The sequence below is a fragment of the Ochotona curzoniae genome, unplaced genomic scaffold, assembly GCF_017591425.1.
Source record: "Ochotona curzoniae isolate NIBS_2020 unplaced genomic scaffold, NIBS_Ocur_1.0 contig_883, whole genome shotgun sequence".
Lineage (NCBI taxonomy): Eukaryota > Metazoa > Chordata > Mammalia > Lagomorpha > Ochotonidae > Ochotona > Ochotona curzoniae.
The window spans coordinates 20,100,167-20,127,849 of NW_024466599.1; the positions used below are offsets into that span (position 1 = coordinate 20,100,167).

The 27,683-nt window shown below is 43.2% G+C and overlaps 1 protein-coding gene and 3 non-coding genes across 4 annotated transcripts in view; all 4 read left to right on the forward strand.

The window, feature by feature from the left end:
• The window catches only part of WDR43 (WD repeat domain 43), a 39,255-nt gene extending 12,353 nt beyond the window's left edge, over positions 1-26,902 (forward strand). The window contains exons 3-18 of the mRNA XM_040993011.1: positions 712-833; positions 2,979-3,099; positions 3,821-3,960; positions 5,061-5,163; positions 6,551-6,615; positions 9,909-10,080; positions 11,101-11,187; positions 11,882-12,013; positions 15,231-15,359; positions 18,559-18,645; positions 19,540-19,571; positions 20,429-20,492; positions 21,166-21,279; positions 21,613-21,682; positions 25,601-25,647; positions 25,747-26,902. Of these exons, the coding sequence (XP_040848945.1) occupies positions 712-833; positions 2,979-3,099; positions 3,821-3,960; positions 5,061-5,163; positions 6,551-6,615; positions 9,909-10,080; positions 11,101-11,187; positions 11,882-12,013; positions 15,231-15,359; positions 18,559-18,645; positions 19,540-19,571; positions 20,429-20,492; positions 21,166-21,279; positions 21,613-21,682; positions 25,601-25,647; positions 25,747-25,917 (1,656 nt within the window). The 3' untranslated portion in view covers positions 25,918-26,902. The remainder of the gene's footprint in view (positions 1-711; positions 834-2,978; positions 3,100-3,820; positions 3,961-5,060; positions 5,164-6,550; positions 6,616-9,908; positions 10,081-11,100; positions 11,188-11,881; positions 12,014-15,230; positions 15,360-18,558; positions 18,646-19,539; positions 19,572-20,428; positions 20,493-21,165; positions 21,280-21,612; positions 21,683-25,600; positions 25,648-25,746) is intronic.
• Positions 3,452-3,536, forward strand: LOC121165486. The gene has a single exon (XR_005885267.1). It is a non-coding gene; the product is annotated as a small nucleolar RNA SNORD53/SNORD92 (small nucleolar RNA).
• Positions 11,575-11,653, forward strand: LOC121165484. The gene has a single exon (XR_005885265.1). It is a non-coding gene; the product is annotated as a small nucleolar RNA SNORD53/SNORD92 (small nucleolar RNA).
• Positions 12,389-12,463, forward strand: LOC121165485. Its single transcript, XR_005885266.1, has one exon. It is a non-coding gene; the product is annotated as a small nucleolar RNA SNORD53/SNORD92 (small nucleolar RNA).
• Positions 26,903-27,683: the final 781 nt, after the last annotated feature.

The following is a 27,683-nucleotide window of genomic DNA, read 5'->3' on the forward strand; positions in this document are numbered from 1 at the left end:
GTGGGAGACCTGGAAGAGGCTCTAGGCTCTTGGCTTTGGATTGGCTCAGCTCCGGCCTTTGCGGCTGTCTGGGAAGTGAATCATCGGATGGAAGATCTTCCTCTCTGTCTCTCCTCCTCTCTGTATATCGGACTTTGCAATGAAAATAAATACATCTTTTAAAAAAATTGACTTTCAGGATGAGTTTTATCCAGAAGCTCAAATTTGTAGTGTTGCTAGGATTCAAAACCAGGCACTCTTGATATGGGGTCCAGGTGTCCCAAAGGGAGTCTCACCTGCTAGGCCAGTCATCTGTCCCCTGGCACTTCTTTTCAAAGAGATTTCCAAGGATAGATTTGCTAGATTTGATTTCTATCTTGAGCATTGATTTTTTAGACTCTGTTATTTGAAATCAGTAGTTCACTCAAGTGTGAAACTTGTCATTTTTGTAGAGTATTTTGTCACACTTGCAGCTGGCATTTAGAGCTAGCATTTTTAGGGTGTAGAAGATTTTTACCATAGAGAATATAAAATTAATAGCTGATATAATATAGTAGAAAATAACTAGCTGATTTCAGTTTTGACATTGAACAACTAAAATGGAGGGATGTAGGTGTGTGTGCTTTTAAAGCTTAGTTGAGGTCTGATAATATGGTTAACTGATACCCACTCTAAGCTTCATATTATGTGTATTTTACTTTTTGTTTATTGTTGCTTTGTTTTAATCTGCAGAGTGGTGGTCATGACAACAGAGTTAATTGCATACAGTGGCATCAAGACAATGGCTGTTTGTATAGTTGTTCAGATGATAAACACATTGTAGAATGGAACGTACAGACATGCAAAGTAAAATGGTGAGTAGCATTGACAGCTGCCTGGTAGTGGGGATGTTAGTTACTGTTGGGAAGTGTGTTAGAGTTTGGTTAATTGTGGTGGAAACAGTTGAGAGTATTGAATATTAGTTTGTAACCTATTCTCAAGGAACCTTTAATCCAGTGGGATGCACAAGGTTTTGATACATGAAAGTTATATGATGGTATAAGAGTAAATTGCTGTGCAGGGATGCCCTGAGGTGGTATGTGATTACTTCTCACATGGGTAGGGTAGTGTTGGAAAGGTCTGGAAGAAGTGACAGTGCAGAGGAAGGTGAGGAGATGGCAGGGGACCTGAGGGAGCTGAATTAGTGCAGGGATTTAGAGGAGGAGCATCCTGAGAGGTAATTTGTGGCAGAGGATAGATGGTGTATCCTCCAGTTAACACAGTGGTGGAAGAGGGGCAGGGTTTTGAGGCTTTTGGATGAGCTTAATTGGCATTGACCAGTGAAAGGCAAGACCCCTGCAGGCAGCCCTGTGAGAAATGCTTGGAATTTAAGGGGCGGTTGGGGCTGGAGGTACAAGTGCAGGTGAGCAGGTCACCTGTCTGGGTGGGGGGTTCGTGAGCTTTGCACCAGTTACCTGAAGTAGTAGTTTGTGCATAGATGATCTGCTAATAGCACTTGATTTTGATCCAATCTGTTTTGGATGGGACTCATTAAGTTTGAGTAAGAATTGCCATTTTGAGTAGTTAAATATCCTCACAGACTATTCTAAGACTAGAAAATTTATATTTTCTTTTCAGTGCAAGTTTTTTGTTTTTGGTAGGGGTTTTAATTGCCCTGCTTTATATTTGCCTGGGTTTGTATATGTTTACCAGTAATTATTGGTAGTAAAATCTTCAGATATTCTTAGACACAGGTGCTCAGATCTTTTCTATTTTCTAGCAAGCTTCTCTGTGATTGCCCTAGGGGTTTTTCACCATCATCCTGAAGGGATGTGCTGGCAGGTGGAGCTGCCTTTCCCAGTATCCCCTTTGTGATTTACTCCCTCCTTTTTGCTGGGTGGGGCATGGTACTTGGTAACTACCTTCCTCAGAAAGAATGTGTGAGAGGCGAGTTTGAGTTTTGGTTCACAAGTAATCCTGTTCTCATAGTCTGCTGTTCTCATATGTTCTGGTGGTCAAATGTAGTAGGTTGCAGATTTGAGGATGTAGTTTTTAGTTGAAATTAGTTTTGCCCTAAGAAGTTTGAAGATTTTTTTTCTTTATAGTGTAAATTATTTTTAGTATTCTGCATTTTTTTTTCTAAACCTTTTTATTTAAAAGGCAGATTTTTAAAGAGGAAGAAGGAGCAACAGAGAGATGGGTCCTCATCTGCTGGTTCACTCCCTAAATGGCCACAGTGGCGGGAGCTTAGCTAATTTGAAGTCTGGAGCCCTAGTTGCTTTCTGGTTCTCCCATGTGGGTGTAGGGGCCCAAGGACTTGCACCATCCTTCACTGCTTTCCCAAGCATAAACAAGGAACTGGAGCAGCAGCAGCTTGAGCCAGCCCCCATATAGACTATTGCTGCAGCAGGTGGAGAATCAGCCTGTTGGCTATTGCACTGACCCCTGTATTCTATGCTTTCTCAGACATCTCTTTTTCTTCAAGATTTATTTATTTTTATTTAAAAAGCAGATTTTTACACAGAGAAAAGGAGAGACAGACAGAACATCCATTCGCTGGTTCATTCTGCACATGGCTGCGACAGCCAGAGCTGAGCCGATCTGAAGCGAGAGCCAGGAGCTTCTTGCAGGTCTCTCACATGGGTGCAGGGTCCCAAGGCTTTGGGCCATTCTCGACTGCTTTCCCAGGCCACAGTCAGGGAGCTGGACTGGAGCTGGCGTGGGAGTTCCAGCTGAGGTGATCCTGCCTGGGTGTTGACTGCATCCATTTGTGGGTTGGAGGATGCATGACTTTAGCAGGTGACTTCCTGTGACTCTTCTGTTTCTTGATCCTTCTTGAGAATCTTTATCCTGTCCTGCTATGCCATGTTGAGAGCACCCTATTGGGGAGGCTTCACTTTACTGCTAGCTCCGGGATCAGTTCCCAGGCACCAACTTTGTAGGGAATGCAGTTAACATAGGATTTTTTCTGCTGTTATTTCCCTGTTTGTTAAGTTGCTTTGCTTGTGTTCACATTACAGCAAGTGGAAAGGTGATAACAGCAGCGTCAGCTCCCTGCGAATCAGCCCAGATGGAAAGATGTTGCTTTCTGCTGGTCGAACAATCAAACTATGGGTGTTAGAGACCAAAGAAATATACAGAGTGAGTGAATCGAATTATTTGTAAGCCTACCAATTGCATAGAGGAAGCTTGGAGAAAAACAAACGTTTGTGTCATGCCATATTAGTGTAAAACATTCAGGTTGTTGAAGCACACTGCATTTTGACTCCCAATCTGATGTATTAATGTAAGATAGAATCGATATGTCTACTTGACCTGCAGGAAGAAATGAACGAATACATGGAAGGTGAAGTAAGAGTCTTTTGCTGTGCTTTGATTGTGGTCACTTGCCTGTTGGCAGTCAGCATTTAGTCTTTTTCCAATATTTAATGTGAATTTTAGTACATTTTTTGAAGAGTCGTAAGCCGTTGTGCCCAGGGGTTTCTAAGTGTTGGTGCGGTGATGATGCCTTTAAATTGTGGTTTCGACTCACTGAGTGCAGAATGAGGACCAACAATTCCTTGGCTGTGTCTGAGCACCCACATACCCCACAGACATGGGTAGAATTAAGTGGATCTTTATTTCAGAAATGAAAGAAATGGAGGTGGCATGAGGACATTTAATTTTCGGTGTTTTCAACTCGATATGATAAAAAGTCAGATTATAGCATAGATGATCTCAGCTCCTTAGAGTCATGCTTAATTTGCTTCATCATGGAGCCTGGTTTTCAGATGTCTGTAATATGTTTGTGGTATGTAGGGCGTCCTAACCCCTGCGCTGTTTGGAGTCCATTCTCCTCTAAACGAGACTTCCCTTCCTCCAGCACTTCACAGGCCACGCCACACCAGTGTCATCGCTTAGGTTCACCACCGTCAGACCTCCTAATGAGAGCCAGCCCTTCGATGGCATTACCGGTCTTTATTTCTTATCTGGAGCTGTACACGACCGGTTACTTAACGTCTGGTATGTAGTTCTTTTGGGCTTGGGAGATGAGGCTCTGTCAGAGCCGTTCTCTAAGTGATGAGTATGAGACCTGCTTTGTTGCATGAAGTACATGAATTTCTAATGAAGGACTTACAAATGTCATACCATGGAAGTGCCTTTCTATTGGTTTAGAGGTGCAGCGAAGACACATCTTTGTGGGAAACCTTTGATTCTGCTGACGTGGAGGGCTCCGCAGTGAGGTGTGTTTCTTTATACCTTAACTGTGCTCCTGAACTAAGAATACCTGGGAGCCTGCTGTGCCTTTGGAGGTGTAGCCCATGCACGTTAACTGATATATGTAACTAATTCCTTCTGGAATAAAAATCAACTTCTGTTAACATTCAAAGTGTTTCTGGGTTCCTCAACCCAAAATAAATCATTGAAACCTCTACCGAAGACGGACTAATCAACCACTATTGCTTCGCTGGTTTTAAAGTCATAGCCAGTACCTCCCGCCTGATAGAAACTCACCTGACACATTTTTGCTGTATACCCCATAAAGCACATGACCCCATTTTTGTGCCTAAGAACGTTAATACTTCAGCACTATGCTTGGGGCAATTTAAAAATCACCGCTAATGAAGACAGCATGGTACAAATCTTCACTGGTCTGTACATGACTGAATGAGCATGTACAATAGTTAAGTCAGAAACCTAGCAGACTTTTTTCTTGAAAATGACAAACTGAATCAGAAGTTCAAATGGAAAATAACAAATCACAGTTGAAATGATTTTGGAAATTAAAAAAACAAGAGAACTAACAATGTCTGATTTCAGGACATTCTGTCAAGCAAAATATGGCGGTCAAGAAAATGTAAGATTGGCTGGCTTCAAGTTAGACAAATAGAGGGATGGAGAGAGTCGAGGGTGCTGCTCATTGGTTAGATGTGCCACAAATGTGTCTGGACGTCATCTGAATGGTTCCCTTGCTTTGATCTATAGTCACCTCAATTAGCTGTCAAAACATGAATGAGCTGGTGCTCATCCAATGCTGAGGTTCCTCCTGAAGGTCTTTGCCTTTATTTAGGGTTTTTTTTTTTTTTGAGTTTTGATATCTCATTGCTGGTTTTACTATCTAGGCAGGTCCGGTCAGAAAACAAAGAGAAGAATGCAGTGATGTCTTTCACAGTTACGGATGAGCCTGTTTATATTGACTTGACCATGTCAGAAAACAAAGAAGAGGTAATGACTCCATTTTCAGGAATTTGCTTTTGTGTTTCATAAAGCTGTGTTTGATGTTATTGGATGTTCAGGTGATTTAGCAACCTAGGAAGGGGGAGACATGAGGGAGTAGCAATAAAAGGTAACAGTTTTTAAAAGGCTATTGGACTGTTGCGTCACCCGGATAACCTCCTAGGAGGGAAGGAATATTTTGTCTACGAAGGCAGCACATTTTGGAGGTGGATTTAGCATTTCAGAACATCTTTGCTGAGATTTTTGTTTCTTGGTGCAGGATAACTACCTGTTAGAGCCTCTGAAGTGCTTTCACAGTGTCCTTGATTGGAAAGGCAGAAAATGGCAGTGAGTGGGAGACCTTCCCATCCTGTGGGTTACCACCCCAGTGCCCACAGAAATGGGCTTGGCCTAGCCAAAGTCAGGACCCTAACCTCTAGTCGGGTCTTCACCTTGGGTGGCAGGGGTCGGTCCAAGTACTTCCTCAGGTGGCCCGGAGGCTGACGGTCAGGTGCTCCAATGAGAGATGCCAGTCTCACAGGCAGTGGCTTAACTTGCTGTGCCTTAGCAGCAACTCCCCAAGTTAGTCTTCAGCTTTTCACGTATTTTATTTTCATTGGCTACTCCTTAAATTCTCCCATTAGAATTGTATGTTACAGCGATGGTTAGTAACTTTTGGAAGTGCTGATTATTCAGTTAAGCTTCCTTTAAGGAACATTCACAAAGTTCAAAGTGTTGCTGCACAAACTCTTGGGGGCAAGAGGGAGGAATTAAGTGCCATGTCTGGGCAGCTCCAGCCAAGAAGGCTGTTAGAATTGAAGGTAGATGGGAGGAAGAGAGGTGAGCAGGGCTTCTCACTTCTCACTTCTCACTCCCATCTACCAGGCTGGATGGCTTTTCCAGTAGTCCTGCCTCCTTAGGAGTTGTGCCTTCAGGCCAGGTTGCCAGGTTTGTAGGTAGGAACTTTGTTCGGAAAGAAGGAGTGACAGAGATCCTCCATCCATTGGTTCACTCTCCAGATGGCTGCAAAGAGTAGCTGGGCCAGTCCAAAGCCAAGAAGCAGGTCTCATGTGGGTACAGGCCATAAGCAGGGAAGTGGCACAGCTGGACCTCAACTGGCATACATATTGGATGTTGGTACCGCAGGCAGAGGATTAGCCCACAGTGCTGCCCTGTTGGCTCCAACTGTATTGCCTTTTTTTTTTTTTTAAGATTTGTTTTTATTTGAAAGACAGGTTTATTACTTTGACAGAGGTAATTATTGTAAATGCCTCTTTGCTGTTTTAACTTACTCTTTGGTTATTTTATGGCAGGGCAGGGAGAATAGGTAGAATTTTCCCAAGTTAGGCCGAGGGCTGAAGCCTACAATTCACTAATCAGTTACTTTGTCTTGCAGCCTGTCAAGTTAGCTGTTGTTTGCAGAGATGGCCAAGTCCATCTTTTTGAACACATATTAAATGGGTAAGTAAGAAGCTTTTTTTAATTAGTCGTTTTTCTTTCCCTTTCATTCCTGTTTCATTTCAGATTCCTACCTCATCATCTTTGCCTATGTTATTCAATTAGATTGTTTGAAAAGCATTCCTTATTCTTTATGCATCCATATGAACACGTGCAGTCTCAGTAAGAATGGATGGTTTTGGAGTTAGGGGTGATTTTGTAACCATATGGTTGGGAAATGACTAGTTATGCATGCTTAGTAAATGTTGATGATTCTGTTTACACATTTCAAGGACAGTGCCTTGTGTGGAGATTCAACGCTTTGCCAGTCCTTGCTTCTGTGCTTGGGTGACAGAAGCATGCCAATGCTGTTGTTTTCGTGGGCAGAAAGGGAGATGTGTTGGATGAGTTCTTTGGAGTATTTCACCAGGGTTTACTAAACCACGATCTTGGCCAAATCAAATCCAATGAGTCCAAGATGCCTGAAATGGTTACCATGTAGCCCTTTGTAGAAAATTTATCTGATCTTGCAAACTAGAAACATGGTCTTAGGCTGAGTTATATGTGTTTACTTGTATTAAATGTTAAAATAATTTTAGTATTTCATTGTCTGTTCATATCCCTTATTTTAGAATACTAGTATAAGGTTATTTAAATATGAACTATGAAAGTATTATATGCTTATTTTTATTATTTAAACAATTCTTAGTGATAGAGACAGGTTTGCTGTCTGCTGGTTCAGTCCCTCAGCTGCCTGTGACATCTGGGGCTGGCCTGAGTTGAAGGCCAGAATCGGGGACTCAGCCAGTGGTCTCCCAATGGCTGGCAGGGCCCTACTTACTGGAGGAATGTAAGAATGGGAATCTGGTCGGAAAGTGGAGGCAGAACTTGAATCCAGCACTGATCAAGTAGCATATGAAATGTTACATCAAATATCCATTCTGTTACTTAGTTTTAGATACTATTTAATTTTATTTTTGATGATGTTTACATGGTTGGTTAGGGTGGGAAGGGTAGAGGATAAGGGGAAGTGAGTGAGACCATTGTTTCCAGATCTTCCCGTGTCTTTGGAAGAAGAGAGATAAGGGGAAAAGTCGCACCCAGCCTCCCAACCACCTCAATACCCAGGGATGGGGAACCAGATGTCATCCCAGGGTCCCCAGTGTGGAGCATGCTCCGAGGGTTCTGCTCAGGTGGTTTTCATAGTTCTGAAATGCTGTCAATCTCACAGATTCAAGGATGAAAAATCCTTCCCAGCCCAGGTCCATTAGCTGACATATTCCAACTTAGCATCTCCAGCCACCCAGATATTTGCTGTTAGTGCTTGCTAGAGTAGTTGACCAATTCATTTTGCCCTCTATCCTCTGCTGTGGTACCACATAGATGTCTCCTGCAGGCCCTAGTGGACTGCCATATCCTCCATCCTTTACTCTGTCTGAGGCACTGAGGAGGCCCAGTTCTGACACTTGCGTTCCACAGTCAAGCAACAAGTGGCCTTGTCGATGGAAGTCATCCCTCACCTGCAACAAACTCCCTCAGCGGCCTTTCCTCCCACACATTCCCTTGCCTCTTTTTGTGGTCAGTCCACCGGCCCTGCGTCCAGGAATGCATGGGGTGCCTAGTGCCAAATGGCACTCATAAAATGGGCCAGTCTGAGCTGGGCTGGGGGCCTGTGGCACCAGATCCCCCCATATATCTTTAAGAAATAAATAATGAACAAAATAAAAAAAAATGGAATAGGCAGTTATGCTGACACACCAGTATAATTAACAAATTTTGCAGGTGGCAGGATGCCCACCAGCTATTGGCTGCTTTTCTCCCAGTTATGTAACACTTGCCCAGGTAAAAGGCAACCTAAGATGTTGCCTGTGGCTGCGGGTGGTTTTATTTCTGCTTTAAATATTTGACAAGAGTAGTTACAGATATTTCCCATCCACTGGTTTACTGTCCATATGATCACAGTGACCAGAGCTGGGCTGGGCCTAAGTCTGGAGCCTAGAACTTCATTCACATAACTCCCATCTGGGTGCAGGGGCTCAAGTACCTGAACCATCTTCTGCTGCTTTCTCTCGTGCATTAGCATGGAGCTATAGAAGATGTAGAATAGCCCAGAGTTTAACCAGTACTCGTGGGATGCCTGTGTTGAACATAGTGGCTCAACCTTCTGAGCTACAGCACTGGCCCAAGTTTGAATTTGTCTCCATTGGATTCGAGGAGGCAGTTTTTGGCTTTTTTGTGTATAACACTTTGGGCTTTTGTTTACATTGATACATGAGACTCTGAAGAACTAGGGACCAGAAATATGGGCCTCCTGAGTGCTTGGTGCTTCTTGGATCATATAAGCCACTGACAGATTTTAAGCTGAGGATTGATGGAGTATGCCCAGCTTTAAGATACTGATTCCTTTTGACAAGTTGATAATAGACCTCAAATGAGTGAAGACCAAAGCAGGGACCCATATCCTGGATTTAAGGTTAATTGTGGAATCAGGATAGTGAGTTATAAAGAGGGATGGTGGGTTGCTTAAAGTGGATGGAAATAAGTGGTTCTGTTTGGTCATCCCGTGTGGTGCGCGTGATCAGTAGGAGATAGGGACTCAGTGACCAGATTGTTCCATTAGAAACATTGTTGACTTTGATGCTGGGTATGAAAACCCCTTTTGAGGAATAGTTGAGAAATGTAGGAGAGTCATTCAGATATGATTGGATATTGGTAGGGGAGAAGTAGCTAGTAACTAGTAGCAGTTCAAAAGTTGTAGAGATCAGGCTACAAATTATGGTCTGTGGATTGGTGAGGAACAGCAAGCACACATGAATTATGTCAGAGGCTCCTGGCACCACAGGTGTGTCAGAAGAACCACCTTTGGGGGCTGTAGGGATGAGGCAGGGACCAGCAAGAAGGGTAGGAGAGCCCAGGAGCTGACATGTGGCCAGTGTCTCCACTAGAACTGTGTTAAGGATTGATGGTGTACCTGTTGGGAATAGAGAGCCGTGAAACCAGGGCTTGTTGGGCTAGAACATGCGCAAAACTTAGAGGGGGTGAAGAATAGGGCTATGAGAGATAACCGGCGTTCAGGGCCTCTTTGGGGCCCGATAGAATGATGCGGTGAGGCATGTGGGGCTAAGGCTGAGCCTGGTGAAGTTTTGGATGTGGTCGGGGTTGGTGAAGTCTTGAACACTTGTAGTCTTGCGGGGGGTTCTGTGCCATACTGCTGGTGGCACGCAACCTGGAGGAGGGCTACACTTTGTGATGTCAGAGATTTGAATAAGAGGTGCCATTTCAGATTTTCTAATTTTAACTTTTCCCTTTATTCGTAGGTACTGCAAAAAGCCTCTGACGTCAAACTGCACAATTCAGATAGCAACACCTGGTAAAAGCAAGAAATCAACACCAAAACCCATTCCTATTATTGCAGCTGGGTTTTGCTCAGACAAAACGTCATTGTTGCTTGTATATGGCAACTGGTTTCAGCCTGCTATTGAGAGACTGGTACGTAGATGCTACTCTGAACTAACCCCCACAGCATCAATATGTGCTTAGCCAAGGGTCATTTAGGAGCCATGAAATGGCCAGGTATAAAGCATTATTCTAGATCAGAAGAATGTGTGAGTCACATGCTCATTTTTGTCCTCCAGGTCTCCCTTACTTCTTGAAAACCTTGTGTGCAGTTAATCTTTACGTTTGAAGTTCTCAGTATTGGCACATTCCTAGCCCAGTTACACAAAGAAGAAGAGCCCTTAGTGATAGCAACTGTTGAAGTTTCTGTGGAAAAGTTTTGGCAGTGTAGTGACTTAGCAGTTTTTGCTGCAGAACTTTCTTTGAAGGCTTGTCCAACAGGTGATTTATCTTTAATTTTTGTAACTTAATGTGACAGCTTAGTAATATGAGGCCATGAGTAGAATATTAAGTGCAAGTACTAGGTGAATTTCTGTAAAAGCAAAACAGCAAACTTTTAGTCTGCATATGATTTAATTAATAGAGGAGAAAAGTATGACATTGGAAATAGGCATCCTTGCCATCTCTCTGGATGCAGCCACTGTTATCTGTTACCATGTCAAATCCCAGACAGTTACTGTCCATGAGCATGTGCAATGACAAGTGACTATAAACCTGTATTGGTACTGGGTGCAACGTGTCTCCCGCCCCCAGAGCCTGTTAGGCTGTGCAGCAGTATTGCCTCATCTTTGATTTGCTATAGGAAGGGTGACACATTTTAAGGTAGGATTGAGTATGCATTACTCTTTAATAGGGTGATGAACAAATGCTTTTTTTAAAAGTTTTCTTGTGTTTTAAAAAGTCACTTGGTCTTGTAATAACTATGAAAAATCTGAGCAATTCCTACCTGAGCAAAGGCTCCACTGCACCCAGGGTCTCTGTATGTAGTTCACTCCTCACCTGCCACCTGAGTGAGAGTTTTATTAAAAAGCATAGCCATTTGCTTTTGTTCTGATTTCCAGGCATCTTATCTTTTTTTCCCCCACTCTCCCTTTTAAAAATATATATTCACAGGCTTTGACCTCCAAAGAGAATCATATGTGTTTAATAAGGGATATTTCAAATTGCTGGGCCCCAAAAGTAGAAACGGCCATAACGAAGGTGAGTATATTCATACAAATCCTCCTAAGGATTCTGGTCTTTGATGTTAAGATCATGAAGCTTTGTTTCTATACTCTTTGTTTGTTAAATGGGTAAGTAGATGGGTAATTAGCAGCTGAAGACCTTGAATTTAGGTCTTCCCTGCCCATCCTCCAGAACTCTGGGCAAGGAAGTATACAGGAATAAACAGCACATCGAATTTGTACACAAACAACCTTATGAGTCTCCATACTCAGAGGGATGTGGCTTTGTTGAGAGGAATGCTGTGTGGGGCTGGCGTTTGGCACCGTACACGGGGTGTCTGATGCTCTGTTTTGGATTTAGCATGGTGCTTATGTGTGGGAGCCATGGTACTTGGCGGTTCCATGAGGAAGAGAAAGCCATGATATGCTGTGATGACGTCCATATGGTTTCGCGTCTGGCTGAGTTTCAGAGATGACACCTCTTCTCTTGGCTGTCTGAGCATGTCGGGCAAAGTTCAGCTTCCTTTAAGTGTTCTAGAACCAGGAGTAATCTGTGGGGTTTGTATTTTTAGGTGGTGGTGCAAGCTTTAAAGCACTGAACATTCAGATTATCATGTAACAGTTTATTTGCCAACTCTCAGGAAGGCCTTGTGAAGCTGTTTATTTGGTGGTTGGGGATGCCTGAGGCCTCGTGGTTTCCTTTTCTACCTTCTGCCATTCCTGTGTGACAGGTGAGGACCCCAGTAATGAATGCAGAGGCAAAAGTTCTGGTGCCAGGACTTCCTGGACATCATGCGGCCATCAAGCCTGCTCCTCCACCAGCTGAGGGAAAGGAGAGCAAGAGGAAGTCGGGAGGCAATGAGGTAAGGCATCTGCTTCGTACAGATCCTGGTCTTGTGACTGAAGGTAACTTGGGAGAAACTCAGGAGGATGCTGCAGAGTCGAGTGCTGAGAGATTTGCCAAGCTTGCTGCTGCGTGCTTTGCAGCCTGTTGGAGAGGCAGTCAAACAATTGGTGGAGGAAGGGGATTAAAAACTGTTTATTTAGAAGCGAAACATTTTTAATCCGTGTGTATTTCTTTGTGGATCCCCAAATTCCAGATTGTCACTTTCATAAAACATTGGGCCTCTATCCCATACATTGAGTACATGAAACTTTCATTAGTCGATGAGGGTGCTTTGGAGCCATTTGTTAACCGTTAGCTGGATGCAGTGTGGCTGAATGAAGTGAGCCAGGACTTGCTGTGATGACTCCATTGGGTTTCGCAATTTGCTGACCCTCAGTGATGCGTCCTCTCTTGGCTGTCTGAGCAGTCCTGCCTGGTCTAGAGTAGGCCCTGGGAGCTGGCACAGTGGTATAGCACAGTAATCTTTTGCTTGAACGGCTTGCAGCTCATATAGGCGATGTTTGGCATCCTTGCTGCTGCATTTCCCATCCAGCTCTCTGCTTATGGCCTGGGAAGCCAACAGAAGATGGCCCCTGGATCAGTGTGGAAGATCCAGGAGAAGCTGCTGGCTTTGGATCAGGTTAGGTCCGTCTGACTGTTGCGGCCATTTGGGGAGTGAACCAGACTGAAGGATGACTGGCTTTCAAATAGAAGAAATATATACATTTTAATGAAAAAAAAAGTGGTAGCCCTGTCATTTTGCTCGCCTTCCTATAGTCCTGGTTGGGGTTGACCTGCATTTCTCTCTGCCGGGTGCTCTGTGCCCCTCCATTCAAGGCTTCAAGGATTTTGGCTGTTTTATCCTCACAGAAAGATGCTGCTTCTTCACAATGAATTGTAAATGTCTTGCAGTTTTGGTGGTGATGGTGAGATTGGTGGATAACATAGCTGCTCAGGAAAATTATCCTTCAATTATGAGCTATCTGACTTAAAAATAAGGTGTCAAATCTATTTAACTTAGGCTAGAGTGTGCACTCTAATCTCCTTTCTTGTTTTTTTTTTTTCCTCCTTTCCTTTTTTAAAGCAAGTTAACAAGTTTTGTTTTTTCATATGTTAGGGTAACTCACATTTGGGCTTTCACCCACACACATCTGTCCATTATTAGTCATAGAACAGGTTATTGTGTTGCTTAGTCCTCCAGCAGCTGGCTTGGTCTGTTTGCTTTATTCCAGAATCAGTTCTCTACAATTTGAATTTCATACTGCAAATGCTATGACATTTATTTATACATAAAATATGTTAGGACGCTAAAATTTTTGCTTCTAACCGACTCATCATAATTGAACATTCGTGGTGTATACAGTGTGATGTTTCAGTACGTGTAAACCAAATCAGGGTGGTCAGCTTCATGGGCAACAGAAGATACTGATTTTCATTTCTCTATGGTAAAAGTTAACATGCTGGCTTACAGCGATTGGCAAGTGCGTGCGGAGCATGGCTACCTGCTGAGGTGGATGTTAGGACCTGTTCCTGCTTTCTGATTGTGGTTTTGTAGCCATGTCTTTCCCACCACCCTCCTCCCCCAGCCATGTTGTTCTGTAGCCATGTTTTGCTGTTCACTTCTCTGAGACCAACTCTACGGATTTCATTTAACATGTTATTCAAGAGGTCCTTGTTGCTGCATTTTGACAGAATTCCATTTTTGATGGCTGAATAATATTCCATCAAATAAACTATATTTTCTGTATCTATTCACTCCTTGGTTCCATATCTTGGCCATTGTGAAATACAATTAAATATTAAGTGTTTATCAGGGATACTTTGAAAATTATCCATTTTATAGGTCACTAATAAGGTGTTTCAGAAATTATGCTTTTTGAGGGGGAGGACTGGTATAATAGCTTAATTGACTAATCCTCCATCTCCAAGTGCTGGGATACCATATGGGTGCCAGTGCATGTCCTGTTGCTCCACTTTCCATCTGGCTTCCAGCTTATGGCCTGGGAAAGCGGCAGACAATGGCCCAAAACCCTGGACCCTGTACCTGTGTGGGAGATCCAGAAGAAGCTCTTGCTCAGCTCTGGCTGTTGCGCCCATTTGGGGAGTGAACCAGTGAATGAGAATCTGATATGCCTTTACAATAAAAACAAATCTTATAAATAAATAAATTTTTCAGTAATTTTTGAGGGGGGGTCATATCTTCCAAACTCTTGATATTGTTTTCCTTTAGACAGCTAAGGTTGATGCCAAGGGCTAGTTCAGGTGGGGAGAGCTTCTGTGATAATATGTCTTTGGTAATCATGTGCCGTGTTCTTATTTATATTTGTGGGTTTTTTTACAGAGAGGAAGAGAGACAGATCTTTTGCCCATTTGTTCACTCCACAAGTGGCCAAATGGCCAGAACTGAGCTGATCCGAAGCCAGGAACTTCTTTCAGGTCTCCCACGTGGGTGCAGGGTCCCAAGGCTTTGGGCCATCCAGTGCTGTTTTCCCAGGCCACAAGCAGGGAGCTGGATGGAAAGTGGCAGCCAGGACATGAACCAGCATCCACATGTGCTTCTGGCACATGCAAGGCGAGGACTTCAGCCTCTGTGCTACCATGCTGTGCCTACTCTAAGTGTTTTTTGAAATTTTATTTTCATGTACTTGAAAGGCACAGTAACAGATAAACATTTAAATCTTCTGTCTGCTGACTTATTTCCTAAATGCCTGCAAATGTCAGGGCTGAGACAAGCTGAGGACTGTCTGTGTCTCCCTTGTGGGTGACCCTGGGCCTCTGCCCTTGAGTCATCACCTGATTGTTTTCTAGGACACAGCAGCAGGAAATAGGATCAGGAGAGGACCTGGAACTTGACCTGGCATTTGATCTTGGATTGGGACGTCCCAGAGTGGCTTGACCTGCTGGGCCCCAGTGCTATTCCCCCTCACCCCTACCCACAGCTTTTCCTTGATCTTTCTGCGGAGGAGTTTTCCAGTTGTGTGCCTCTTGGGAAGCTATTTTGTTGTGGGTTGGTGATGGCAATCTAGAAATCTGGGCTGCAGAGGTTCTCACTGATCTCCAGCATTGGCGTTATGGGAATGAGATTCTGCTTGAATGGGAGTAGGCATATTTGGATTTTTCAGAGTTGAGGTGTGAATCAGACTTTGTTGCTTCAAACCTGTCTGTTGAACAGAACATGTATTTCTGCTCTGCAGGTTAGCATAGAAGAGCGTCTGGGAGCCCTGGATATAGATACGAAAAAGGGAAAGGAGGACCTGCAGACGACCAGCTTCCCAGTTCTCCTCACACAGGGGCTAGAAAGCAATGACTTCGAAATGCTAAATGTAAGTGTTATAGCAGTTGTAAATGAATTAAGTTGCTTAATTTCTCTTAGTGATTGGCATAGCACGTTCAGTGAATGATTAGTCATGTTATTTAGTGTTTGAAATTGAATTTAGTCAAATGTCTATCACATGGTGGCATTATACAGACAGTCACCAACCTACAAAGGGCTTATGTTGAATTCTTGTGAACCTGGAATGCATTTTCTCATAGAAATATGGTTGTGAATCGTTAGGCTTGCTCTGAGTTCACCAAAGCCTTATGAACATAGCATAGCTCATCTATAATACTCAGCATTCTAGATCACAATTTATATTTTTTTCTGTAGGAAAATGCGTTCCTGAGTTTTTACTCTGGATTCCAGAAACTTATTTCCCCCCCTGGCCGTGAGAGGGGGCGGTGAGGTGGAACCTTGGCAATGGGTAGGAGGTTTTGGGGAAAAGTTCAAGAGGGTTGGGGGTTATGTTGTGACATACTTAGAGATAAAATTACTTGACACTTTAAATGAGCAGAGACAGATTTTATGTGTAAGTTGGTGACTGCTTGTATGAAGTTACTTCATTTGGTTCCCTTAAATTGCACATTTTGACAATGTCCTACATATGAAAAACTAAATATGAGGGGCGGTTGGATTTAAGCCCTGTTGGTCATATGAAAGCAGCTTACATTTACTCTCTTGATGTAGCAATATCAAGATTTCAGACACTGTATGTGTCTTATTTGACCTTAGAATTTTACATTTATGTTTATGTCTAAGATGATTTGGAAAAATGAGAGGAAAAAGCCAGCAAGTCTAGAAGCTCAAAATTACATTACAACGGTTTGGTATTTAGTATGTTTTGGGAGGTGGATTTTAGTGTGTCAGGGCATAGAAGCCTCAGTGGAGGTAGGGGAAGGGAGGCATTAAACAACTGGTGTTTGTGGAACGTCATGTAATATGTCATGTGTCATTTTCTATGTAACTATACTTTAAACCTTTCCTCGGTAGGTACAAATGAATCTGGTACCAGTTTTTTTTTTTTTTTTTTTTTCATTTTTATTACAAAACATTTTAAAAATTAAAGTAGTACAGTGGAATACCATGAATAGCTTAACCTAGTTTCAAAAGTTACCAACAAGACAGTACTGTATGACCTCTATTGTAATTCTACAAAACATGAGTCGGTGTCTGGTTCATTGGCTGTCTAGAAATGGGAGTGGAAGGATTGTTAAGCAGCCCAAATCCAGTGTCACTAGAGTATTTACTTTTTCTTTTTTCAATTTGAAAGGCAGAGCTGGAGAGTATGAGAGAAGGGGGAAAGAGATATCTTGCATCCATTGGTTCACTCTCAAATGGTTGCAGTGGCCAGGGCTGAGCTAGAGTGAAGCCGGGAGCCCAGTTTCTTCCATGTCTCCGACGTGGGTGTAGTGTCTTGAATACTGGGCCATTTTTCACCTAAGTAAAAACCACAGTGCTGGCCTCTAGAATACTTCCTTTTTTATGATGTTTGTTTTATGGATACAAGTGTGTTTGTCTGCCTAATCAGATAATGTGCTTTAAATATTTTCTGTTATACAGCAGTTTGCTACGGTAGAGTTTTCTAAGAATGTTTTTCATATCATCTGTGGTAGTTGGCAACTGTGATTTACAGAGATTGTTCTTCGTTTGAAGAAGTTAATGATGCTGATTCCTCTGTTATGTTGGTTAGTTTAGAGCAACTTATTTTTTATTTGCTTATCTTATTTAAAAATTATAACCATAGAACTTCTTTATTGGACTTAGGAAGTGTACAAGAGCTAGTTAAAAGTTCTTTTTACTTGTAGTTGTAACAGCCTCAAAACAATTAGAACATGTTCAGTCACTTGCCTGTGATAGTTCTGGTTCACAACTCTTAGTGTAGTTGTTAATGGTGATCCCTTTCCATCACTGCAGTGTCCTCATTTTGGCAACAAATTGTACGACCACTCCTCTATATGTAGAACACAGGTAGATAGCATAACTCATTTCTTTTCTTGGTCTTGTATCTTGTCCTCAGTCTCCCACTGTTTCTTAGCTAACCCTGGTGTGACTGATGGAGCAGCATATTCAAGGCTGATGCTTCCTTTGACCTGAAGTGCTGCTACTGTACTTGACCATTTAAGATAATTATGCCTGGTGGTTTGGGTGAATATCTTAGGAAAATTGAAATACAACACGATATGTTATATCTCAAATTGTAGACCAGTTCACACAGTTTGTGTCCTCTGGCTTTCCAACATGTCACGGAAACTTTGTGACAATTGGTATATGTGATTTGAGGAATACTTAACTATCATCAAGTAATACTTAATGTCTGAATTGTTGATATGATCAGTATATTTGGCTTTGAATCTTACATTCTGGTTTTAGGAAAATGAATATTTAGGTTAATTGAAACGGAAGTCAAGGCAGTCCATCCCTCAGCTCTCCAGTGATTTTAAAGTGTTCCTCTCCTTTGCACAAGAAATTAATTATGTAGGTGATAGTTTTAAAATAGTACTTGATGGATTTAGAAGGGTTTGATGTAAAGGTAATTTTATAAGCAAATTTATGGGGAATTCTGAAAAGATCGCTAGGGAATGTTAAAATAGGTTGGAAACCAGCTTGCTGTCTTTTGCAGTTTGAGTACATCTGTCATTTGTCCTCTGAGCATGACTTAGAGTGTAAGGATAGCAGCAGCACCACAGTGTGCATGGGCACTGAGGGCAGGCTATAGTAGCCCTTTGGAAGTAAGTACTATTTCCAGTATTTGAGAGCACGCGGTGTGGGAGACCTGGAAGAACTCAGCTGGTGGGAACCCCTGCCACGAGGAAGCAGCTTCCAAGGCTTGAGCTGGGGTGACCAACTCTGTTTTCTCTGCTCCGGACGCTAGGGAGACAGGGCTTCTCTGTCTGGCCATCCCTGAGGAGTTTGAAGCCCTCTTAATGGGATTGTGTTTGATCTTAAATTTTGTTAGAAATTGATGCTAAAACACCTAGAGTTGTTTTTCTGTGCTTAATATAAAAACTAATAAATAAATGAATGTCCAGATAGCTAACTAGGATTTGATGTGCATTCTTCACTCGGTTCCTCCAGCTTCCGTTTGCTAAATTCAGTGGCTAGTTCATAGCCTCAGTCTATTTTAAGTCATTGTTACAGTTTCTTCTGTAGTACCGTTAGCTTGTGAGTATGCTCATCTTGATAATCATTTTATTTTCTCACAGAAAGTACTTCAAACTAGGAATTTAAACCTAATAAAGAAGACTGTGTTAAGGATGCCCTTGCATGCTGTTGTTCCATTGTTGCAAGAGGTAACTGCTTGTTTTAACTTTGAAGTCCTAATGCTGTGCCTTAAGAAGACTAGTGTTTAGAGATGGGCTTGCAAGATGTAAGGACGGAGAGGAGTGATAAGTGGATAGCTCTAGGAGAGTGAATTGAGTGAATCCTTGAAGCATGTCGTCAGCGTTTGTGCCTTTGTATCCCATCGAGGGCAGGTGTCTAGCTTGGAAGTATTTGGGACTGTAAGTTATTACATGTAGCTCCTTTGTTCTTATTTTTGTTTTTCCTACTTCATCCTGTAAGCTAACTGAACTTAATATGAAGCTATTTTTTACATTTTGCATTTCTTTATTTTACACAAGCTGTTAATCTGTATGTCTGCTAGTATAAAATTTCCTTGGTCACTAGGGTTCCCCAGCCTTTGGCCTGTGCCCAAGTAAACTTGAGCATTTCTCACATGTAGAAGTTTTGTCTCTGTGTATAATCCAGCTGAACAGTGTAATGGATTGGGTAGCAGCTAAGACAGGAAAGTAGTCCCAGAGTGTGGGGCCCAGGAACCCCCAATCAATGAGATCCCAGATTTGAAGCCATTGTTGGCACCAGCTCATTGGGGTGTACCATATACTGAATTTAATTTCCCATCATTACTTCCTTTAAGGAAACTCCCCTCCCCAGCTGCTAGAAGCCATTCATCTGTTTTGTCTCTGGATTTGCTGGTTCTCAACATTGATTCGTGTTAGTGCTAGCTTAGATGTTTATTGGGTTATTTTTATCGCTGTGGAACATGTTCAGAGTATGTTACTGGACTAAACTAGACTAGTAAATGTAATAATACTTCTGAATATGATCCTTGTGTTCTGGGAATTGACAGAAATGGCTAAATCTGACATGCATGGATGGCTAACAGTGTTTTTTTTCCCCCTCAGCTTACAAAGAGATTGCAAGGACACCCTAATAGGTAAGATATTTCGGCGCCTTCAGTTGCTTTGTTTGTAAATAGATTAAAAGTGACTATTGAAAGTCTCACAGTGTGACATTAACTCATAGGTGGCCCCAGATGGTCATAAGTGTCAGATATTATCTCTTCCTGGATTTCAATAGCTTTTCTTTTTGAAAATATATGTTTTATGAGATCATTAAATGGATTAGTCCTACTTAATTTTGTCTTAATTATTATGTATAAAATTGCTATTTACGGAATTTACCCAACCTTTGGTACCTGTGTTAAGATAACGAAGAAGTATATTAGCTAAGACTAAATTTTGTGGACCTTTATTCTAAATTTGGATAAGCATTAAATACAAAGTTTAAGTCTGAAAGATCCTAAGCTTACAGAATATTATTGTCTGTGATAGTGGTCTTTCTTACTTAAGTTATTAGCCTTCTGAGCTCCCGACAAGAGAAAAACTAACTAGGCTGTGTAATAGGCCTGGTTTTCATGTCTTTGGTCATTAAAGGTCATAAAAGACTTTGTTGCTTGTTTCCTGATTGAATGAGTTGATGGGTTCAAGTATCGTGACCTTAGAATGCATGGTTAGCTTGACTGGAAGATTATTGCTTTGACCTCAGTTAGGAAGTAAGGCTCAAGATTTGGGTTTGAGCTGTTCTGAAGGGAGGCATTCTCATCCTGTTTTCCAGCCATATTCACAGTCAGAGATGGAATGTTCATGAACACACCTTAAAATGCACAGAGACTAATTTATTGTAGCCATCTTCTCAGCACAGTTCCTTCATTTTGGATTTTTCTGATTTAGTTACATTTAGCTTTGAATTGGCAATGTTAATTTACATTGGTAATGTTTTCTTTTTTTCCAGTGCTGTATTAATGGTTCAGTGGCTGAAGTGTGTATTAACGATTCATGCATCGTACCTGTCCACGGTAAGTTTTTCTCCCCCCCCCCCTTAAGATTCCTTTTTATTTATTTGAAAGGCAGAGTTATACAGACAGGAGAAACAGATCTCCCATCTGCTGGTTCACTCTTTAAATTGCTGTGGCGGCTGGAGCTGGGCTCGTCTCGAGCCAGGAGCTTCCACTGGGACTTGCGCCCAGGTCTCATTCTGCTTTCCCAGGTGCAATAACAGGATGCGGGATTGCGTGTGTGTCTCCCTGATCTCTGGGATCTGGGCAGTGTTTCCTCTAGCTGGCTGGAGCTCATGCTAACGGCTTCTGTCGGGGGAACATTCAGAGGAAAGTCCTCTTCACCTTGCAGAGGTGTGGCAGGGTTTTCTTTACTGTCTATTTTGTATTGACCTTATCTGACGTGATTACTAGCACAAGATGGGTCTACCCTGCATTTTGTCCTATTTTGTGAGTCCTCGCTGCTGACTTTGTATCAGATTATTTGAAAGTTGCTGTTTCTTTCTGTTGTGGTAAGGGCCTTCCATAAAAGTCGACATGCATTCTTTTGCTGGGCTCTGCCACAGCACAAGTTGTTGAAAGTACTCGTGAATAGTGCATGCGGTGCAGTGGCTGGCCCGGAGACAGATCTGGGCAGGATTTGCGTGGTGGTTTCTTGAGTGTGATGATGGTATCAAATGACCTTTCTTCTTAGTTACCTGACCTGGTACCCCAGCTGGGAACACTCTATCAGCTCATGGAAAGCAGAGTCAAAACTTTTCAGAAACTTTCACACCTTCATGGGAAGCTTATCCTTCTCATCACGCAGGTGAGCAGGAAGTCCAGCTTGTGGGAGTGATTGGAAGGGAGGGAGAGTGCTGAGTGGTTACCTTGAACAGCGACAGCTGGGAGGAGTGTCTGTTTCACCTAAGACCCAGTGTCCCCACAGTTCCATTGCCGCTGTCATAGACTGGCACATGACTGTGAGCAAGGTGCACAAAGAGCTTTCCAGCTTCACAGAGTTAGTTCTTTCTTTATTTGAAGCACTTTTATTGTATGCATAATCCACACTGTATTAAGGTCATTGATTGCAAGGTTGGAAGGTGGGAGACAGGTGGCTGGTGCTTACCACGCTTCCTAATGGCACTGTGTGGTCTTTCAGGTCACAGCTTCGGAGAAAGCGAAGGAGATGGCTTCTCCTGAACAGAATGCAAAGTTGGTATATGAAGAGGGTAAGTGTTGGTCAGGTAGAGTCCAGAATGGGGACATTTTGTTTCTCAGTGACTGTGTGAGGCCTTGATTTAGCAGATACGTGGTCACGTGAGAGAGGCTGCAGAAAGGCACTGGATGTGGAGAAGATGTCCGTGCAGCGGCACTGGGAGCGACCTGGGTGCATCTCGCCCACGATGGGATGCTGGGCTTTTTTTTTTTTTTTTTTGCAACAAAGTTTAAGGACCAGAGTCGACCTACAAATTTAAAATCCAAGCACACAAAACAGCAGTTGTAGGTTGACTTAATCAAAACATCTCACAAGATACCAAGCCTTTAGGCTTTGTGAACAATTTTGTCAGGACTTCAAAAGTAGTTTTTGTCATGTGCAAACAGTTTTGACATTTCGTTGGTAAACTACAGTTGTAACCCTATTGGAGACAGATTAGCAGGAAAGTAACATTGGATCATCTTTAAACATGGTTTTTTAAAAGATTTATTTTTATTAAAAAGGCAAATTTACAGAGATTAGAAGAGACATAAAGATCTTCCATCTGCTGGTGTACTCCCCAAATGGCCTGAACTGAGCCGGTCAGGAGCCAGGAGCTCCTTCCAAGTCTCCCATGTGGGTGCAGGGTCCCAAGGCTTTGGGCCATCCTTGACTGTTTTCTCAGGCCACAAGCAGGAGCTGGATGGGAAGTGGAGCAGCTGGGACATGATCCATCACCCGTATGGGATCTCAGCACTTGAGAGGGGAGGATTAGCCATTTGAGCCATTGTGCCAGGCCCCCAGATGGGTTTTGTTTTTGTTTTATAAGGGATAAAATAACCTTTAAGTAATAGAACTAGAAGAAACGTGAAAAAAGGACCGTGGAAAAGGGAGTTATCAGTAGGCACAGGCCTCACTTGCAACAGCCCTGGCAGCATCGGTGGTGGCTCCTCATGGTCCATCGAGAGGGCACCACACTGCATTGCACCTGCTGCTTGTTAATTGGTGTACTCGTAACAGACTGTGGGTAACGCGCTTCTGTGCATCCCCGAGAGTCAGTCCCTCCATGTGGAGTTTTTGGAGTGTAAGTGCACATTCGGTGTGCTGATTTTCTGTATGTGTAGTTTAAAAACGTCACCATATCCAAAGAACAGAATGCAGTGGCGACTATGAAAAGCTTGCTAACAGTAAAATTATATGGAAAACATTGTTATTTTCTTTAGACTTTGTATTTATGTTGACATGCAATAAATGGATCTTTTAATGGCTAATTACCTATAAAAAATGTTATTATTTGTTTGAGAAATAAGAACTCTATCCAGGTCTTCCCTGTTGGGTGGCAGGAACCTTGGGCTCTGTAGGTGCAGGTGCCTGAAACATCACCTTACCTGCAGTGCCCACCCAAGCTGCACATTTTAAAGTAAGAAATTGCATTTTAGCTTTTTGTGTAAATGGACTAATTCAGTATGAAAAAGAGCTTTAAGGGTTCTCATGTTTTTGTGACCAAAAAGCTTGAGGATCATGACAGATATTCAAAAATTGTTAATTATGTTTGTCTGTGACCTGTTTGAGTGGATGCAGTGTTAAATTAGATCACATCAAGTGGGGACACAACATGGATAAGTTTGGTCACAAAATCAAGTCCCGGTGCTGTGTTCTGTACAGACAGAAGCCAGAATCTCCCATGTGGGGTGTGGGTCCCAGATATGTGGCCATCTTCTACTGCTTTCCCAGGCACATTATCAGGGAGCTGGATTGGAAGTGGAGCACCTGGGATTCGAACCAGTACCCATATAGGATGTCAGTGTTGCTGGTGAAAGCTTAGCTTGCTATGCCACAGTGCCAGATCTAGGGAGATGGGTACAAGGGGAATTTATCTGTTGCCAGCATCCCATGTCCTGCCTATTCACTTTCCATCCAGATGTGTGGGCCCCTGCACCCACCTGGGAGACCCTGAGGAGGAGCCTGGCTCCTGGCTCCTAGCTGTGGCCTGACCTAGCTCCAGCATTTGTGGCCATTTGAGTAATGAGCCAGTAAATGGAATATCTGTCTACTTATCACTCTATAACTCTGCCTTTCGCTTGAATAAACAAGTCTTAAAAAAATAAAAAGTAAAATTTTAGAGTGTTTTACTAAATATATATTCTTCTTTTGGCTGACATTAATACACAAACCAAATTTTTTTCTTTTTTCTTTCTTTTTTTTTTTTAAGATTCATTTTTATTGGAAAGTCATGCAGAGAGGAGGAGAAACAGAGAGAAAGATCTTCCGTCCAGTGGTTCACTCCCCAAGTGGCTGCAACGGCTGGAGCTGAGCCTATCTGAAGCCAGGAGTCAGGAGCCTCTTCTGGGTGGATGTAGGGCCAGAAGCAGGCAGCTGGATGAGAAGCAGGGCTGTCAGGATTAGAACTGTCGCCCATATGGGATCCCGGTGTATTCAAGGCGAGGACTCGAGCTACTAGGCTACTGTGCTAGGTCCCCCAACAAATTCTTTATGCAGTGTCTGATTCACCTTCATGCATCACTTCGTATCCTGAAAATGTCTATGATAGTTTGTTTATTGAGAGTAGGCTTCAGTCCAGGATTGGGGTGTTTCACCCCTTCAGCTGGGAAGGATTACTTTCAGAGTTGCTAGAGGCATTGGTGAGCTTCTCTAGCAAGATGCACCATCTTGTGGTTGTGGATTTACCTCCTTTTAAACAGAATAGCTGGGGGCCCATCACTGTGGCCTAGTGGCTAAAGTCCTAGGCTTGAATTTGCTGAGATCCCATATGGGTGCCTGTTCTAGTTCTGGTGACCCCACTTCCCATCCAGCTCCCTGCTTGTGGTCTGGGAAAGCAGTTGAGGATGGTCCAAAGCCTTGGGACCCTGCACCTGTGTGGGAGAGCTGGAAGAGGCTCCTGGCTTCAGATCAGTGCAGCTCCAGCTATTCTGGTCACTTGGGGAGTGAATCATTGGACAAAAGATCTTCTTCTCTGTCTTTTCTGTTCTCTGTATATCTGACTTTGCAATAAAAATAAATAAATATTTAAGAAAAATAATTGGAAGATGATTTTGTTTATTCATTTGAAAATCATTTACAGTTTATCCACTGGTTCGCTTCCCAAGTTGCTACAATGGCCAGGGCTGGGCTAGCTTCATCTGCTTTCTCAGGCCCAGTAACTGGAAACTGGATTGGAAGCAGGAGAGCCGGCACCGAGGGGATGCTTGCAGTGTTGGTGGTGGCTTACTGTGTGTGCCACAGTGCTCTCCCTGAGCTGGCTCACACCCCAAGCACTGCAGAAGGCCGGCCTCACTCGCGCAACAAGGAAAGCACAGCACGGAGGAGCCCCCCAGACTGCTCCACAAATCCAAGCCAGGCCTGCTGTTGTGCTTCCATGTGGCTCTTGGCCTCCCGAGTGGAGACCCGGATGGGGCTCCTGGTTGCTGGGGTCAATGTGGCCCAGCCCTGGCAGTTGCTACCATGTCGTGCAGGGATGTTGACTCTGGGACAAATAAATAAATCTTTAAAAAAAAAATAGGAGCCAGCTTTTGGGGATGTTTCAGTATTTTATTTGTTACAAAATACATTTAGTGTGTCAATTCACAGTATATAATCAGCACTCTTATGTGATTATAAGGTAATGCTGATTTCCATTTCTTACACATTTCTCAAGTAAAGTTTTCATGTAGAATTCTTCCTATCAACTGGGGCTTTAGGTACTCCAGAAATGTGTAACAATTCTAAGATGAGGTTTTAGTGCATGATCTGATTCAGATTACAAAGGCAAGTGTGCTTCTAAGCAGATAAGGGTTAGGGTACAGCAGTGACTCGTAGATGGCTGAGCGCTGCGTGTCCCTGTTTGTGAAAGTGCATTCAGCACTATTGCTTTGTTGAATGTGCAGGCTGTGCTGTGCTGTGTGTGCAGTGGTAATCCTGAGCCGTGTGTTTCTGTTATTGCTTTCCCTGCCAGAATCATCGGAGGAGTCGGAGGATGAGCTGCCGGATAAGGATTCCGACGTAAGTGGCTGTGCTGGCGGTGGGTGGCTCTGCCTTTCTGTCCTGTGCCCTGTCAGAATGAGGCCTCATGATGTGTGTCTGCCTTGATGTTCCTACCAGGATAATTGGGATGAAGATGAGGAAGAGAAAGACAGTGAGACTGATGAGGATGTCGAGGAAGAGGACGATGAGGATGGTGAAGAAAATGGTGAGGACAGAGATGGAGAAAGTGAAAAAGAAGTAAATGGAGATTCCGATTTAGATCCGGAGAATGAGAGTGAGGAAGAATGAAGCCTGCAGAAGCCAGCCCCAGACTGAGCGCCCATTGGCCTGCCTCGTGCTGTGCTGCCGAGTCCTCCTGGGGAGGTGGGCCGTGGGCTGGACCGCCCGGGGCCGCCCGCCTCGCCCAGGCCATAGCTGTGAGTCCCGCGCACCCTGCTGTCCTGGGCACCCCAGACTCCTACTGTGTAAATAAGAGTGTTTCATTCAAATGTTAATAAACTTTACACAGTAAATAGATACATTTTCTGCAATGTATGACACCAGTGTCCAATATACGGTATATTTTTATAATATAATATAATATCCTAGTACGTTTGGTTGTGTCCAGAATTAACCTCAAGCCCCATCCCCTTGGGCTTCAGGAGCCGGACTGTCGACAGGCTCTCCTCCCGGTGAGTCCAGTGCAGGACAGCACAAGCAGAACATTAAATTTGTTACGTTTTCATGAGATAACAAGGGTAATTGCAAGCTAGAGTCAAAATGATGGAGGTTTTAAGCAAACACCGGCCATGTTCCCCACACATCTCCTGTCTGTGGTGATGTGGCTTGAGTCAGGTGGAGCGTTGGAGTGCTTCCCCAGGAGAGCCACTTATTTTTTAACTGTCATGTGAAATATTTTTTTAGAACAACATAAGAAAATTATGATAATTAATAATGAAAGAGTTAGCCATATTAAGGATTTCTCTCAACTGCCGCTTGCCTGTAACGATCACCATGTATAGAGCGAGGTGCTCCTCGCCTGCGACTTTTTCAAAGTGACTGCTGCTTTTGAAGAGGTTTTCATTTTTATTTAAATTACTAATGGATCAAAGGACAATTGTTTATTTTTTCTCTTTGGTTTTAGATATTACTGATAACCTTGTTGGAAGTTTTTTCCAAAGAAAATATTTTTATAATCCAATAATTTAATGTTTATCTTCCTTTTCATTATCCACTCTGGCAGTGTTAGGGTATCTGTTTATCTTTAAAAAAATAATAAACCTGACTCAAGAGATTTTTATGTGTGTATAAATATCTGTAAGTGTTGTGGCGTGCTATGGAAGCCTGTTGAGAAGAATTGGGGATCTGAGCAGGCATGGGCTTCACGCTCGCGGCGGCCCAGGCGGAGGCGGCCCGGCTCAGGAAGGTCTGGGCACGCGGATTGGTTTTTCTCCCACCTGTGAATATGTAAAACAAAACCATCATCTCGGAGGGACTGCTCAGCATCAGCAGCCGAACAGCAATTTCCGTGCCCGGCTGAGCAAGTGGGGCCGGAAGAGCAGCTTGGGCAGGCCTGCCCGAGCTTCTGGAGGGATGTGCAGTGACTTGTCTATCAGTGGACCTGTCGATGGCGGTTTCCTGCCATTGTTCTTTGTAAAGTAAATAAACACTCATCTTTCCTTGGTGCTTGTCTTGTGTGTGTGGAGGACATGGCCACGTGGTTGGGCTCGTGGTGTGATTTTTGGAAAGCAGTTTTCCTCCTCCAGCCTTTGTAGGTCGATGTTTTCAGGCCTGTGGGGTCACTGAGACTCTGCAAAGAAGGGACAACGGTTTCGCCTGTTGGCTGGGTGCTAGTTACCGTCCCCGACTGCAGTGACAGGTTGTCACGTCTCATCCCTGTAACCAGTACCCAACACTGCTGTGAGGGGTCACGTTCCCCATGCCCCCTAACTTACGTAACAGACAAACATCTAGGGATTTTTCACTAATTACTTTCTGCTTTAGGAAAATCCAGAATTAGGTTCCTTACAAGAAGAACTTTTAAGTTTCAGACTTTTTCAGTGTCTTGTTCTATT